The 18,409-nt window shown below is 41.9% G+C and overlaps 1 protein-coding gene across 2 annotated transcripts in view; it reads left to right on the top strand.

The window, feature by feature from the left end:
• The window catches only part of COL5A1 (collagen type V alpha 1 chain), a 425,380-nt gene that overhangs the window by 177,758 nt on the left and 229,213 nt on the right, over positions 1–18,409 (top strand). For both annotated transcript variants that reach the window (XM_069241581.1, XM_069241580.1), the window contains exons 5-6: positions 12,450–12,581; positions 17,132–17,266. In XM_069241581.1, coding sequence (XP_069097682.1) covers positions 12,450–12,581; positions 17,132–17,266 — 267 coding nt within the window. The remainder of the gene's footprint in view (positions 1–12,449; positions 12,582–17,131; positions 17,267–18,409) is intronic.

The raw sequence follows: 18,409 nt of genomic DNA on the forward strand, positions 1-18,409 counted from the left end.
TGCTCTGGCATTTCATAAATTGGGGGTCAAAAGATGCAGCATACTATATGGAGCGTGTAAAGCTGATCGCTTTATAGTAAATTTGCATAATTGGCTGTATATACATCCTGCAATCTAATCACCTATTACTCACACACACTTCCAGCTTTTGTTAGTGAAAAATGGCAGTGGAGCAGAGGGACCTCTTCTAGCAAACTCAGCAGAAAGCAGAGGTTCCAATTAAGGAACAGAACATCATCCACAGAGGGATGAAATTCAAACTAGCCATCATCCGCTAAATGGAAGCATGTGTTTGTGAATCCCATGGACTCTGCATCTGTTTTACATCACTCAGAGCCTTACGTTCTGAACCCTGTTAAGCATTCCCCCAACCCTGCCAGTGAGGAAAAAGGCCAAATGTGCACATCTTAAGTGAGATTTACAATAGGAAAAAGAAATTTGATGATGCAGACGTCACCTTCCTGGGCTACTAAATTATACAGACAGAGTTTTCGTCTGTCAGCGTCTCTATTCAGTAGGAAATAACTGTGGAAATCCCAAGTATTGCTTATGTTCATATTTTGGTCATGGCTATGTGCCTCCAGGGATGAAGAGAAAATCATACAGGGCAGACTATTGTCTGGTAGAGCTGCATTCCATGGATTCCATGGTTCAACCTCTGGCGGATGTCCTTGAATCTTGTATGCTGCATGTATGTCATCTCGGGATGCTGAAACCATTCCTTTCCATATGTTATGGAGATGGAGTTTCATGAAGTGTCACTGGGACTCAGTTACTGTGGAATGCATCCTATCATTGTTTAATTCTTTTGGACTTATGTTTGGTGTAACCTTTCTTATCATCGTGTTGTGCTTGTTCTATAACCAACCTCTATGTGGTTTTGGTATCTATATAGTGAGATCCGACATGGATAACATACCATGCACCTGTAAGAACCTACTGGGTGAGATAAAAGTTTGTGAGAGACGCTTGAGTGAGAAAAGTAGATGAGGAAGTACTCCAAAACACAGCATGCATGTTAGGGAATAACTCTTGCAACCCGTCCCGGAGCGATTCTCCCAACAAAGCTTCTCATAGTACTCAAGCCAAGCTTCTATGGTTGATCACACACTACATTCCTCAGATAGGTGCTTGACCAAGTGCTCAGCACCAGTACTTGTGCATTTACACTAGAGTGGTAGTGATCCCAGGCTGTTGCCTGCATTTAGGGGAGTCCTCTCTTATTTGAATTAATACTTGCATTCTCAAGGAGGAAGTTCAGTTACCATGTAACAGTTGATTGTTCATGTAAACTGTATACAGTGCTGTATAACTTTGTGATTTCTTTCACCCTTACTGGAATCTTGCCCTGAGAAAGGGAACATATATATACTTTGAGCCATTGCATTTCATGGACAACTTGATGTAGTGCCCTTTTATCTGGTTATATGTCCTATAACTCATGTCCACCTCAGTGACAATTATTATGTATGGCAACATAGCTCCTCTTAATCAGCAGGTAGTGAACATGCTTCAGAGGTAGAGTTAGTTGATTCCACTCCCAATCTAAACTTTATAACAAGATACCATTACAACACTTTAGAGTCCACCAGCTCTCTAAATATCATCACCTTTGGCAACAAACCTTATTTTTTTTAAATCTCATAGATTTCAAAGAGAACATGGATGAGGGCTCAAATATGGGAACAAATAAAACAAAAATGGAGCCTAAATGATTATTTTTAAGTCTCACTCTGACCTTGCAAGTAACAAGGCTATTTAGGTATTGCTGTCCTGCGTGCCATACCATTTTAATGATCTTGGAGGTTTGAGGTTGTGGCCAGCAGCACAAGGAGGATGGTGGACTGCAGCCATACTGGAGTGCATGTGCATCTTCATTATTTGATTTACCACCTGATGAAGGGAAATCAGGTTGCTGAAACAAGTTGAGGAACGTTATCAATTATGAAAAAAATGAATGTTAAACAATTTACTTTGAAAGAGAAGAAACTGAATTATGTCTTGATTTATTGCAGGGTAGAAATAAATCAAATACTTTGCCCTACAAAGGTGTCACCACTTATTCAGTTAAGACAACTTCTACAGCTGTGACAGTACACATCAAAACTGACTGCATCCAAAGTTTATGAAATTGACAGGAGAATGATGCGCATCCACCCACTGCTGCACAATGAGGAAGACTCTAAAACTAGAACTATGAAAACATTCTTCTTTTTGCCTCAGGTCTCCAGTGTTTTGTCCGAATATGTTGTCATGAGTCTCACATTTCACTGGATACAAGCGCTTACAAACCTTTAGAGCTAAACTATTTATATTTAACATGGTCCATAAACATAATAAACTTGTGTTTGTTCAATATAACTACTGTGTGGACCATGTGCAAATGGATCCATCCATTATTGTTCTCTTCTTTGACCACCTTCCCGTTCACGCACATCATATACTAAGCTGAACAGATCGATCTGCAGGTTCCCTCTTTTATCGTTATCTTGAATCCCTGCTAGTTTTTTAAAATTAATAAGGGGGCCTGGGAGGAATTTAAATTACGCCTGCAAAATTTTGCACATTTCTCAAATTTTGTGACATTTATTAATATTTCATATTACACACCTTTGCATCCATTTCACCAATAGGAGACTAGTTTGTAAAGAAAATGCCATGAGATATTTTTCACTCAAACTTGTCTTCTACTAATATTGTGAATGGTATATGTTATCTAAGGTATGCCTTAACAATGAAACAGTCATTCAAGATAATGGCAAAACCGCATTTCACTAAATGCGTAATTTTTATTGTTTTTTAATGACATTTCAAGATATTTTGAGAAAAAAATATATATATTGCTACACTCATCTGCCATAATATGCACAGTGCTTGAAATATTATGTTACATCTAGGGCTGTAGTCCCAAGCCTTCTCTGACAGTACCATTTATACTCCATGACCGAGCTGAGATTATTTTAGATATCAGGTCAACGCTGCTATTCATTCATTAATGTGTCAGATGACAATCTCCTAATTTCAAAATCATTATAAGCTCTCCATTTATTTCTAGTGACACAAGAGGCCCATTCTGCTCAGCTTTTCCTCAACATTTGCCGTCTTTAGTGATTAAATTAATTTTGATTTCAGCATGGATCACATGGATCTAAATCTACTGCAAATCACCAACATGCACAAAATCTGAGAAGCGTCCATGGACTTCTCTGGACTATTCTCTGATATAATTATTATGTGCTGAATATAGTTTACAAAATTATTGTCCTATTAGGTGTAGCACACCAACTCATATTTGAGAAATAATGCTTACCACGTCAAAGCCACAGCACAATGTAGCCAAACATATTACACAGTACAAAATAAATCCGGAGGTGCTAGAATCTGCAATGAACTCAATGCTAATTTGAACCCAGAGTAATTATCTTATATTCACAAAAGAAGTGAAAACCCTGCCACCCATGAAGCTTAAGGTCATGGGCAATCTCTTCCCTGAGGGATGTGCCGCATGGGGCCCTGTCAGGGGGCTCCTGCACTGCCCATGCCAGTGGCATGGGCAGTGCAGGGGACCCCAGGGGCCCCGCGACTCCCCGTACCGCCAGCCTTTTCCTGGCGGTTCAAACCGCCAGGAAAAGGCTGGCGGTAGGGGGACTCGTAATCCCCTGGGCAGCGCTGCTAGCAGCGCTGCCCTGGCGGATTACAACCTCCGGGGCCATTGTGGCGGGAAACCGCTGGCCCCGGCGGTGCGACCGAAGCGCTTCCGCTGCGGTCGTAATGTCCCTGGAAGCACCGCCAGCCTGTTGCCGGTGCTTCAGTCATTTCAGCCCTGGCAGTCCCCGTACCGCCAGGGTTGAAATGACCCCCTAAGTTATTTTAGAATAGCATTTGTGATTGCCAAGAGGGCACCACAATAGTGGCTGACCCATTTTTTTATGCCACTACATTGAGTTTGCTTATTCTACATCTTCGATTTTTACAAGGAATGCTACACTGTCATTGTCTCTGACCTTGTCCTGGGTAAGACCTTGCATTGAGTCCCTCTTTGGTTCGAAACATTGACCTCTCCCCTACCGTAGAATGTGCTCTTACATTCATTTTAAGGAACTTTTCTTGAGACCTTTAGTAGAATAACTCTGGTCTTCGCCTTGAAATTATTGTCAGCCTTTGTAGCTTTTTTTAGCATCCCACAACGATTATAATTATTGCACGGTTGACTCTCCTGTGCAATGCATCATCACTTTGTTCACATTTGTAGCACTTTATCTTCTGGTGTAAATAATATATTTATTTTTTTATACTTTTCATTGTGTGCTCTTCTGTTGCATTTATCTATACCATCCAACCTTATCTGGTTGAGTACTTACCAACTTGTTTTCCTCCAAATCCACATTACTGTAAAGGACCTCAAAGGAAGTAGTGTTCCACTTGACAGGTGCATTCTATACCAGGATTCCTATGGATATGGCTTTACCATATCATTCTTACTTCACTATACTCCAAAGAAGAACCTACTAAAAGCCAAGTTACACATCATCTGCCAATGAGGATACAAACGACAGAACCATGTAAGTGGATGACAGAGGTCCAGGACCCTAGACCTTTGAACACCTCGAACTTCAGTCTGAAAGCAAAACCTAACCATCTACAGTTCAGAAACCTCCAGAAGACCGAGCAATTTTGACTGGTGTTCTGCTGAAGGCTAGAAAAATAGTAGGAACTGTGACTGAGGAATACAGATGTGCAGGGTTTCTACACGCAGGATCCGGGGGAGGAGGGGGGCCTCCACCTCCACCTGGCCGTTTCTGTGTGTGCATTTTTGTATTTTAAAATGATAGTCTTTGTGCTCTGTAGTGGATTGATGGCTATTTGTGGCACTTGACCTAACTTAACAATAAATAAGGTAACATATTTCTGGATACTTCCCTCTAGATTGCATCAATCATCTTTTTCATTGACAGACATAGACACTTAATTGGATTCGTTTTGCATGGAATGCATTTAATGGTTTGCCACCCCTTGCACTTGATGCCACTTCACATAACCTTGGATGATTTATCTTTAGTGTCCTATTTCATCCTTTATTGGTTTTCCGTTCAATTACTCTCCGGTTACACATTCTTTCAAGCCTTGGAGCACAACCTGGGTTTTACCAATGAAACCAAGACATCACAAGATGCGAAAGGGGAAATGAAAGTATCATTGGGCCTGAAGGAAGGTTGGCTCTTATAACACTTTTGTCCTCATTTTTAGGAGGAGGCAAAATTGGGAAATATCTTTGTGGCCATGCTTCGCTGCTGACAGGATTGTTTTCTCCATCTTTGCTACATTTCATCTGCCCTGTGTCAATCTTTTTTAATCGAGTCGCTACCTTTTTTCTTCTTTTGCTTCCAATTGTGATTCAAGTCTGCATTTTGTTCTATAAATTGAGTTATTGATCTATTGCAGATTTTGTAATTTATTGAGTAGTTAACGAATCTATCAATTTGGATATTATTTCAGTCAATTTATTTTGCTCTTTACACACCGTACATATTTTCTAGCCATTGCTCCATCCCACTTCGTTTAATTAAGGACCAAAGGCAGGCGTGTTAAGGTTCATTTTCAAACAAGCCAGGAAGCCAGTCTTGTTAGGTCCATTCATGACGTTTTTTCAAAGACGTGGACTGGGGTGTATTCTGTAGCCCTTTTGCTTTTGTATGTAGATACCTCATGTATGACTTAGCTCTACGCCCTCCCACCTCCGATCATTCAGCATAAGATGCTAAGACAAATTGCAGTTATACCAATGAAGATATTGGCATAAGCCGGAAATGTAGGGCTTACTGTTGGAACTGGAGATCGGGATAGGGGGGGCAGAGGGGTTGTTGCAGGGGGTTTGGGGAGTGGGAGACAGAGGTGGATATTTTTGGAAGATACCAATTCACATTTATGAAGTTTCAGATATCAGTTCATTTTATGATAAGGCTATTTAATTTGTCAAATTTCTGGGACAAATTACTTTCACATACCCAGGGCTTTTTTCTGCAGTTTGCCTGAAAGATGATTGGGTTGAAAATACTGCACTATTGAACAAAAATAAATATTTGCCCAGAACGCAAGACTCAGGTGAGATACACAATTCATTCATTGGCGAGTTTTTAAGGGCTAGTATTGACACAGAAGACAACTTGAAAACGTAGATCATTTGGATCAGCAAATCTGTGTATTACAGCCTGCGATGCCGTTGGATGACGATATTAAGGATGATTTTCAGTTGTGCAGTTCTTGTAATTACCTTGATTACGTCGGCTGAATAAGAAACCTAATCTTATCAAGAGACATATCAGAAAATGTATGTAGCACTGAAGATTGCTGGTTTCTTAGCATTTGTCACTAGTCGGCCACCAGACATACATATACCTTGATCAAGAAAATGTTTGACTGTGTTTCATGGATATTTCTGAGGAACTTGAAAAGTATGTGTGACATGGAAGCCAGACAATGTAAGATTACATTTTTTTAATTGATTCAACTCAGATCTATCACCAATAAGCTGCAGAGCGCTTTACAGAGGACCTATGTCTTAATTCCAATGTAACACAGAAACTCTTGGATGAGCCAGTGCATCAACTGTATCCCATGCACTCCACCGATTCAGAAAACAAAGATGTACATTCAATTTGACCAGTTACCAATGGTTTCTATTAGATCAGTTTCATGCATCTGTGGTTTCTGTGGTTTTAGCCTTTGGCTTAATTACTGTGGATGAACTTTCAGTTGATTCCAGGGGGATCCTGGAACAGTTTTTTAGGTGTTGAAAATTATCTTTTGGTTTCAACTGATGATTTCATTTAATCGGTAGAGTTTCCATCGGACCTGAAAAGTTTAATGCCCAACTTTCCATGTAATGCAACTGGATCCAGAAGAAAGTATTTGTAAGTAATCAAATTGAGGCTTCACCTGGGTTAGGGACATTGAACTGACTTCTCTCCATCCCATTTCGTCTTATGAGGAGGAGAATGGAAAATGTGTGAAAATGAGCTCCTACCCATCCTTGGACATGATTTTTAGCGCATAGGATGAAGTGACACTCTCCTGTTTGAGGCATCCAATTTCCTTGAAGCAGAGACAATTTTGAGGATGGTTGTTGGAGTTGGCATGCCCCTTTCGGATTGTGTTATGGTGCCAGGAGGCAGAGGAATACAAGGACTTAATTTTACACAAGCCCAACTCCCTCCCATGCGTTTGCTCAACTTGTCAAAGCAAGGCCATTGTGAAAAAGTGAACCCTCACTGCATTAAGACTAAATGATACAGAATGGCATATGAGAGACAATGAATTTGCTCCATTCCATTAAATGTATATTAAGGGGCACTGAGGGACAATGAACTCGCACCGGCACAATCAATGTAACTTGGCAGAGAACGGTCACCGAGCCACAAATTATGACCACCTCTGCATATGCTGTGATGTGGTAGAGAATGGTCAGTGTGGGACATAAAACACCTGGCTCTGCATTCAATCCATTGGGGTGGGAAAGTACAATCTGTGGCATTAGATTTCCACCCATGTGTTCACCATTATATGGTGTAGAAGCTGCAGCATGTGACAATGAAAGCCACCTGCACATTCCTTGTAATATGGTAGGGAAGGGTCAGCCTTTGACATTAAACATCCTACGAATATAAACAGTGACAAATCTGTGTTGCAGCATAAGCGCTACGAGGCCTCTGGGCAGTTTAGGCGCTATATAAGCAATTATAACATAACATAACATAACATAACATAACATAACATAACATAACATAACATAACAGCATGGCCGATTGTTGCAGTGCTTCCTTCCTTGTTGCCATTTCAGTGGTGTTGTAAGGCAGCTGCCTGTAGTCGCTTTAATGTATCACCGGCCCAGTATATGTGAAAATAAACTCCCTAATCCCCATTCTACCAAACGAGATAGGCCAGCATGAGTGAATGACTTTCCACAAAGGGCTGCCAAATTACATCGTTCAGACGATTGGCAAGCTCCAATTGTCGGTGGCCACTGAGGAATCAGAGGGGAAAAATTGTTCCAAGTGACTTGCTAAGTGTTACTTAGTGTACTTTCGAGGGCCCTCAGCATTGCCTCCTAAAAATGCGCTCGAGTGCACAAAGAACAGGTAGTGTCACTCGTTAAAAGGACAGGGATGCAGGGGTGGCTCCTCCATAAGGGCAGAGGAACATCACCCCCGCCAGCAATGGCAGCTGCAAAACCTTTCAAAGAAAAGGATAATAAACTGTGTTTATAATCCTTTTCTTTGAAAAGGGCGGGGCTACGGGGGTGAGGTGCACTGAGGGGGAGTGCACACCACTTCCCCTCACTGCGCATGTATGTTTGGCCGGCTGTCTCGGGCCGACCAAACACACATGCAAACAGGGCTCTCTCCAGCCCAGCAACACAGTTGCAGGCTGGAGAGAGCCTGCACAGCCAAGGCGCTCCCAGCCAATCCTGATTCTGCTTTGAGCAGCGTCAGGATTGGCCGCAGGGCTTGGTTGCGTGCCTGTGCTTGCATGCAGCGACAACACGGGAGAGAGGAGTGGCGTGGGGCGGAGGAGGTTAGTTTTTTTATTTTCTTTTAATAAATCTAAATTGATTAATCCTCCCCATCCCTCTCCCCCCCACACGTGCCACCCCACCCCCAGGAATGCCCGCAAGCCACAACTGGTGACTTCTCCTGTCATTTGAGATACCCTTGGGAAATATGAATCTGACTAGCCACACAAACTGCAACAAGGGCACACACTTAAAAAGGCACAAAAGGCTACATGCCCTAATCCACCATCCCCACTCTCTCCCTCACGGTGCATGATTACCCCTCCAGTGAGAAGAGAAGGCTGACAGCTCATGCTTTGTGCACTGTTTGTAAGACTTGTTTGTTGGGGTTCCCCAAGGCCTAAATTAGTCCTTTTGTTGTCTTGCGCTGTGAACCAGCAACACACTGACTGGAATGTCATCTAACACAGGGGTAGTGGCTTCTGCCTTTCAGAAGAGTTCTTTGAAAGTTCATGGGGGTGTCACCAGGGGACCCCGCCCCTGCTTGGCACTTGCTTCTCACTGTGCAAAGAAGAATTGCTTTTTTCTGCCATGTCTTGGGACTGTTCTTCAGAAATGTCTTTGCCTTTCAGTAGACTGGAATTTAATCTTGGAATTTGTTCAGAAACCCAGTCTAGGCTGACGCCCAGATGGCTGCCTGACATGTTTCCCCTTAAATTCATAATTTCAATTAACTGAATGAGCACTGAATTTAGAGACTGACTTTAAGACCTGCTGCCCTTGTAAATCATGGAGAATCTGCCTGGTCTCAGTAATTCCTTGGGATCTGTGCACAGAAGTTTTATAGGCAATGACAGTGCCAACAGGTTTGGTATTGTCTGTCTACCAGTTTAGCATTTAAGGGGTGCGTAAAGTCCCATTATACGTTTGTGAAATTACACTTTTAGAGTTAAATGTGGTTTTCCTGTCACCTAGCATGATATTTTTTAAAGAGGCATGCACGTAGCATACAATAGATCAGGCGGGACTCTGGCAGGACACTTGTTCAAGAAGAAACTGTCTCTCAGAGACACAACGCTGTGAACTAGTCTCCTTTAAGTATCGTGTGACACTTTCTTATGAACACACCGACTTAAAAAAAGATATGCGAAATTCGTAATGCAACGTTTCTAGAAACATCATGAATTTTCAGTAATGTGAAATTTATGAATTTCGCAAATTTACCGAGAGTAATTAAAATTTCGTTAATGTCTAATTGGAACACACAGCATGCATGGATAAGGTCAAGTCTTCCCCTTTCTGTCAGAGTTCTATTTAGTGAAACAACAGTGTCTCAAGTTGTCTACATTTTCTTTGGGGTCATGCGTTCAACATGTATTTTGATGCCTGTGAGTCTGTAAGTCCAGATGCTTTCCATGAACCCTCTCCCCCCCATTGTTTCCTGAGGAGGTCAGTGACTACCCAATACTAATTATGTGGATGGTGTTAGCTATTGCTTACTGGAATATTTCTTTATGAATGGTGTAGTGGCAAGAGGAGACTGACTCCCACCTAAGGATAGGAGCTATCTTACCTCTTGGAGTTACTCAAGCTTCCAGCAACCATCTCATTATTTGTTCTGGGGCTGTTGACCACTCTTATCCTTATTACTCTTGGCTAGATGGGCACCAAGCGCCAGCTTTTAGACAGCATCCTAGTCTGTAGGGATAGAGCACTTGCCAGTTGCATCACTGCATTCTTTGTAGAGGAAGTGGGCGGTGGCACAGGCTTTTTGCACAGTAATTTGCTTTTTTCAATGAGGGCAAGACAGCTTCCCTCAGGTGCACATTTTTCCTTGAAAGAGGGGACACCAGCCTTCCGCAGTCAACCTTTTATATTTTGACTTAGTGGGAAGTGCCACAAAGCACCAAGAAGCCAACGTAAGGTATGTAGAGAGCACCTTATGCATGAAGCATTTTAAAGCATCACATCTTGCTGCTTCTGCAAAGGAGTGCACATCCGTACCCACTGCAGTAAGCACACTAAACACATCCCTGTGACCCAAGACATCCCATATGCACGTCCTGCCTTCGCTGGAATGCGGGATGGAGGGATATTCTGTATGGTGCTCTAGACTGACTTTCAGTGTAGGGGCGGGAAGTCTCAGTGACATGTGGACTCACGGTAGGTGGATGGGTGCTTGGCTTCGGGCCAAGGGTGAGGATGCGTTTTCCGGGCATCCCTGCTATCACACTGGTAGGACCATGTGTATAGGTTCATTTAATAATGGTGATTCCTATGCCAGTGCTCAATAGATCTGTGCTGCAAGTGTCAGAACTAGAGATATACAAAGTTAATCAAAGTCTTGCATATTGATCCTGATTTGTGGCCTAGCTGCAGCTCTTTGACTTGCATGTTTTTCCTACTTTTACAATCCGATGGATTTTGCACTTAGTAATTGCAGTATAGTTATAGAAAGTTTGAAAATTGAAAAATTTTGCAAATTCGCAAATTATAAAATCGGTTTGTACTCTTTGTCTGCCATTCTCAGGCTAGTGAGTGGATTACATTTTCACATAAGAAAGGGGAGACCACAGAAATGAAAAGTCAAAGAGACATTTCTATAATAAATAGAAGTCCTGCTGAAAAGAGAATATATGTACAATTCAGGTCAGAAAAAATATATTCTCTTACTGTTGGCTTACTCTTTCTTACCAAAATGGCTGCCATACCTTGCTCACAGCTTATTCCAAGGATTGTAGTTTGCTTTCCTTAAAGAGCCTGGTCAATTAAGAAACAACTTAGTGGCTCCTTGCAGTAAGGTATCCCACTGGCTTATATACTATTCCTTACTTTCTGGTCTATTGCTGGTGGCAGTTCAAGGGTTTGCAACTGCAACCACCCTGCACATGGCTGTATTTCACAGGCGGCGGGATTAGCGGGTGGACAGAGGCCTATTTCCATGCTACATCAGGGTCCAAGGCACCCTTGTTATTTCAGTTCTGTACACTTCAACTAACAATTTCAAAAGTCTTTTACAGCCAAACAGTGACACAAGGCTTCTGAGGTTCTGAGGCCTATCAACAATAGGCCTTTCCTCCATTGAGACCCACCCACTGTAGCAGATGACAGTTACTCATGGTCTGACCACGACAACACCAACATAACCACCAACATTATTAATTCTTTTTTTCAGTTACAGTGGCAACGCTGTGGCAGCATAGCGCTATATAATTAAATCGATGGCATAAACGTGACAAAATAATTCATGGATTCTCCCATATTTTACTGAAGAGAATATAAGATTCTCAAGTCAAATGTCAATAAGATGCCGAAGCACTTAACATCCAGATTCACAAATAAATAAATCTATCTAAAAGAATGTGTCTGAATTTACATCAAAATATAATCGTAAATGTTGTGATCGTGTTAGAGAGCTTAGTTATGTAAGAAATTAATCTATCATGTTATTTTGAGTTTATTATTTATGTATCCCCCCCACTCCTTCGATGTACATTCATTTCTTGCTGTAGGAGCAAAATTACCATGTTCCACGCTATTTGGTTCAAAGAGCCAAGCAGTGAAAAGCGCCCAAGGCAAAATAAAAATAAAATAAATCTAAAAATTCTATAACAAATGTATTAAGCTCCATTCGTTGCCCCTTGGTTTCTTTGTTATGTTTATTAGGCATGTAACACAGAAACATACATCTTCAATAACAAATATTTGGTTGGACCATTCTCCACACCAATTTACAGAACTTTTACTCTGGACTAATATTTTGCTCTGTTCACTGGAGAGGTCCAATGGCATTCATCAAGAAAAGCTGAAATAAAATATACTATTTTTCACTGTGTTGGATGGAATCTGCTTTCATTTGCCAAGAACCTGCTTGGATAGCTAAATGCAGAACATGTTTTTGGGATTCCAGACTCTAATTCCTGTTTTTTTTTCATTTCAGGGAGACATCCAGCAACTCTTGATTGTACCAGACGCGAGAGCAGCCTACGACTATTGTGAACACTACAGCCCAGACTGCGACACCGCCATCCCTGATGCGCCCCAATCTCAAGACCCCAATCCAGATGAATATGTAAGTCAAAGCGCTATCAAAGTTTCCTGGTGCTTGACTAGTGGCCAGTGCTAAAGTCTTGCTAGTCAAACCAGTCAACGTGTAGTCACTGAAGCGAAATAAGTCTTGAGCAGAGTCTGTATGCCCCACCATGAAATAACGTTGAACAATGAATATTAACGACTGCCAAGCTGTAAACATGATCTCTTTTTAACCAATCAGAACAGGAGTTTGGGGTCTACATCATTACAGTCTGTAGCACTAAGGCTAGATCATTTGTTAAATTGGCTTTGTTAAATTGGCCCCTGATCTCTTACACCGCTATTAAGGTAGGAATGTAGGTATAGTGTAGTGAAATAGTCCTAAATAATCCCCATAGCCCAGGCCCATGGTAGAGCAGATACTAGGGTATTCGGACAAAGTTCGAAAAATATAGGACCTTATTATGACTTCGGTGGACGGAAAAGCCCACCCGCCGAAGTCCTGACGGCTAGGTTGCCGCCAGTGTGGCAGCCTCCCTGCCAGGCACATTACAGGTTTCCTGCTGGGTCAGTTGGGCGTGAACTCAGTTTCCGCCCATTGGCCCAGCAGGAAACGGCCTACAGCATTGTCTCTGGCTCGTAATAGAGCTGGCGGCAATGCTATAGTGCGTTGGTGTAGCAGCACCTGTCGCAATTCGCAGACAGTGAACATTGAAACAGGGCTGGTCAGGGGGGCCCCTGCACTGCCCAAGGCGGCAGAGACAGGGTGCTGTGTCCTCCCTGGGGCCATCTGCACCCCGTCTCTGCCAGCCCTTTCATGGCGGTGTTACCGCCATTAAATCACTGGCAGAGAAGGAGGTCATAATTCCTATGGCAGCGATGGTTGCAGCGCTGCACTGGTGGATTAGGACCTCCAGCACTGCCAGGCCAACGTGAATCTGGCGGTGCTGGAGGTCCGACCGAGTCACTACCGCCGTGGTCATAACATGGCACTCTGACCACCGCATTGGCAGTGGTCCCATCGCCACCCTGGCGGTCTTTAGATTGCCAGGATCGTAATGAGGCCCATAGTTTGAAAGACTCTATGTTAGAAATATGTGACTTGAAAAAGATTTGGTTTGAAGGCAAAATGCTTCAATAAAATAATAGTCTGAAAAAAGTTGAGAAATGTAAAAGTTGTTTAGGGTTAGGAATAGACAAGGGTTAGGGAAGTGATTGGTGTTATGGTGAGGATTAGTTTTAGGGTATGGGTGAATAATAGGGCTACGGTTTGGATTAGAGTAAGGGTTTAGGGTAAAGGTTTTGGTAAATGTTGGGAGTAGGATTAGAATCAGGTTAGGGTAAATCTTGGGGTTAGGATTTGAATTAGGACTTCAGCTAAGGTTAGGGATAAGTAAGGGATGAGTGTTAGATTTAGGGCCATGGTTATGGGTAGCTCCGGGCATCTGGCGGTACTTACATTCGGATTAGGACATTTAGTTTAGGGTATTTGACAGCGTGGAGTAAGTCGTGGCACTATTATTAGTTTTAGGAGATTGGGTAGAATTAAGTCTCCTTCTAGTGAGACTACTTTAGCCAAGAAAACGTATTGTTTTAAAGTGGATTTTTTTTTTAGCTTTTACATTTCAAACTAATTGGCAATCTCATAGACATCAGATATTTTGGAACTATGTGTTTTTTTCACATTCTGTTTCAAACCTTTGGCTGTTTACACTTTTCATTTCGAATTTTCAGCCTAGATTTAACACTGGAGCTCCTAATGGAAATGCCATAGATGTGTTAGGTGTGTGGTAATAGGTTTTCCAGACATCTAAATCATTCTGGCTATTTAGATTACTCTTGTAGCACCGGATTACTGATATTTAGCGATACCCAAGAGTACATGGAAAAAGTATGCTGGTTAACACCATGTAGAAGCTGGTGCTAACTCTTCCGAGAGCATTGCAGAAATTTGCAATAGGTGCAATTCCATTAAGTATTTTATTCTGAGTGGGCAGAAAGTTCTAAATTCAGGATAATACCTCACATGGCCCGCATAAAATGTGGTTTTTATTCCATCTCAAGGATCTGCCTGTGCCTGCCACAGGTGAATCCAAGAGGAAGTAGGACAACAAGCTAACTGCCTCAAGCTAGAAACTGCTCTGTTTGTGGGCAGATTGAGTGGTTCAGAGTCCATGCGTTTCTTTCTGAACCACATTTTTCTGGCTGGGCAAACCACAAAACATGCGAAATCGGCCCGTCTGTGTTTCGCCTGTGGAGCAGTTTTAGGTGACTTTCATAGCCCAGGTTCTCTCTGCATGAGGACTGAGAACAAGCATGAAATTCACACATTTTGCAGATTGGGACTTTTTTCGCCCACCCCAGGTGAAGACTATGGGCCTGATTCTAACTTTGGAGGACGGTGTTAAACCGTCCCAAAAGTGGCGGATATACCACCTACCGTATTACGAGTCCATTATATCCTATGGAACTCGTAATACGGTAGGTGGTATATCCGCCACTTTTGGGACGGTTTAACACCGTCCTCCAAAGTTAGAATCAGGCCCTATGTGCTTATTCGCAACAAAAGTTTGGATTATGTCCTGAAGTATTCTTTTAACTACACTTACATACCTTTTTAAATTGGTCCCAGAACATTTAAAATGGGAATAAAACGGGAATATTTAGGGCTACTCGTATACAGTGATTACAAATGGAAAGGACTGAGGACTGTTTGGACTTTTACTGATAGGGAGGAGGAAATTTCAGGGTCAATTCACAAACACATGTAAGAGGATGCAAAACAGTGCTACAGGAGTTTGTTTTGCATACTCCAAAATACCTTTGGGAATATGCCCTACAGAATTGTATAGTTTATAAAAGTATTATTTTCCAGTGGACAGAACTCTTGTGGGCAAAAGGCCGGTGTCTGTGCCATTCAGTCTGTGGTGAACATTTCCAGTTCACTGTTGACCCCTTACCCATAAGACCTCACTATTTCCTTTGTGTGCTTTGGGTTCCATAGAAGAAGGACTGCTTGTATGACATGCCATGCTCAGGACTGATGGCTAAAAAATGAGGCCCTGAATCCTTCATGTTATGGCACATTATGTGAGAGGAAGATGAGTCGGTGCCTGCCTGGGCTGGCCTACAGAGAAACCATGTATGCTCTCAACATATGGTTGGCTCTGAAAGGCCAGAAAGGTCAGAAAGGCTGTTTGACATGGTTCCACCCTCTTTGCCTTCCAGAGGCATCTATATTGTGGGAAATCTCTTCATTTCTTTGCAGCCTTCTGACCAGCCTGCCACCTGAATATGGGGACATTGAGGATAAAGACTAAGGAGGGTTTAACAAAGCCATTACACATTGAAAAGGAAAAAGCAGGACATGTTTATTTAGCTTTCTTGACATTGAAGTTTAATTGTAGTCTTCAGGTTTAAGAACAATCCCCCATTCCCCGTTTCAGTTTTTTTTATCTCTCCCATTCGAGAAGCCTTCCTCCTGCTCCATGCCTGATTTCAAGTCACCTGTGTCTGTTATTACAAATGGCTGTTGATTACTGATCAGTCTGAATATTTAGCTTTCTTTTTTTAAATCATCAAGTAAATCTAGTTCACTGCCACCGTGCTATTCTATAGCGTTCGCTTTGTGTTTATGCATGTCCGCAAACGGAGCTTTCATTTATCTTGCGCAGGATTTATTTTTGTATTAGTTCCACTTACATGTTTGTATAGTCGAAAATAAGCATTGCTTAAAAAAACGCGAATTATCAAATTTTTTGGTGGATACAAGAAGGGAAACGCATTGCCTAAATGAACCAGCATGCTTTGGAAAACTCTTTAACAGTTGAGTGATGATGTGGTGCCTTCTTATCTTTGTTTTGAGGGTCCGGATGTTGCAGTTTGTTCACTCTTGCACAATATATGTATCTATTTATTTTTTACCAAATTTTTAGTGGCCATGTTGGAAATGTAAAGTTAAAAAAGTCAAAATGGCCACGCATGTAGCTCTACACAAGTTCCAGCATGTAAGCAGATGGCGGCCATCTTGGGATGTTTTTTCTTACCATGCCACAATCTTTGGGATGCAGTGGCAGCTATTTCGTTTTTTTTTTAACCTTAACTCTTATAACAAGACCGACATCCATGTCAGAACAATTAAATACTAATAAGTAAATAAAGTGGCACAAAGGTGTGACAGGGAGATTGAGTAGCACTTTTGATGATGAAAGGTGGACTTAAGAATATAGAGGGAGCGATGAAATGAAAAAAAAGTAATGCAATAATGCCAGTGTGTGTGAACTACTTTTTAAGTGTTCAGATCCACAAAATGACGTGGATTGAAACCTGAGCTGATGGACAACTTTGTCAGCCAGTCCTTAAAACCGAGCCAGTGGCTGAGCGAAGCTGTCCAGAAGTCTACTTTTGTATGTTGTGTGTTTTGTGGTGTGTGTTGTGTGATGACATTGGCTTTTAAAGGCATTGCTTGACAGTTTTTGTTTGGGTGCCTTTCTCAGGACAGAACAGTGATTAAGAGCTATTAATTGCAGCTTCTCTGCCTTCATTGTCTGCTGCCTTTCTTACTTTATTCTTCTGTTGACTCATTTGCAGTACTCAGAGCCCGTGGATGGAGAATCCGATCCTTACTACTATGAATATCCGTACTATGAGGACACCGACGAAGTAAAACCGGAAAAGGCCACCCCTAAACCAGTCATTGTTGAATCAGTGACAGAACTTGAAGAGGTAACCAGCAGCATTGCATTCATAGTTATCCCACCTATTTCATAGCTAGGTTAACCACCTGTGTGCACACCTTGTCTTACAAGTGATGCCCACACTTACTATGTGGATCAGTAGTTTAAGAGCACAACTGTGTACTAAAGCTTAATTATAAGGCACAGGAAGGAATTTTATAGTCCTAATTCATGGTAACAAGTACCTGAGTCACTGAGGTGCGATCACATGATGAAGACTAAACTATTTACACTTAGGGCCAGATTTATGAAAGGGTTTTACCCATTCTGTGTCTATGGGAAAATGTGTTCGTACATATGGCCCTTAATGATTAGATAATAAATCTCATGTTTGTGGCATCAGTAGCTGTTCATATAAAATATGTTTGCCAAGTCCGAATAATGAATAAGCCTGGGCAAAGCGTGTGTAAATTCTTTTGAGAAATTCCGTGAAATGCACAAAATATGTGAAATAAATTACGTATTAATACACAAAGTAGCCCAGCACTTCCCAGCCAAAGTGGACCTGAAGAGGCATTTCGTGCTAAATAATAGTACACAGTCACGTGACACACGAACAGCCACTCCCTTTTACCTGGATGAAATCTCAGTACCACAAAGTGGTGTAGTGGCAAAATTGTAAACACTATGCATAACAAACGCAATGCAAAATGCCGAAATGATGTGAGACAAGCATGATATTCCAACACCCCCAATATGTACTGTTCTTTGTAGCTGGACAGTGCTATTACCACAGTCTGCGGAGGGTAGTCTAACCCTTAGGAGATAGTCCAAAACGTTTTTGGGGAGAATTGCTGCTTTTACATCATGTTATAATGTAGAGTACATGTTTTGTCACCTGAGCTATCGAGCAAAGTGCAATCCCAATTCAGTCACTCTGAGGGTCTCAGACTCAAAGGTAATCCAAATGCAATGAGGGGTTTAATCAGACTTAGTGGGCCATTGAAAATGGGCATATATAAAACCAGTGCCAACAAAGTCAGAGGGATTCTTTGCTCTTTAATCCTGCTTAGTAATGAGCTTTTCAAGCCTCTTCTTGTTTCAAAATCATTTTTAGGTCGAGCGTGCAAGTGCTTTAACCTGTTGTCAGTATTGTCGGCTTTTAAACACGCCCACCACACGCTGATCACTT

This window comes from Pleurodeles waltl, chromosome 6 (genome assembly GCF_031143425.1).
Source record: "Pleurodeles waltl isolate 20211129_DDA chromosome 6, aPleWal1.hap1.20221129, whole genome shotgun sequence".
Classification (NCBI taxonomy): Eukaryota; Metazoa; Chordata; class Amphibia; order Caudata; family Salamandridae; genus Pleurodeles; species Pleurodeles waltl.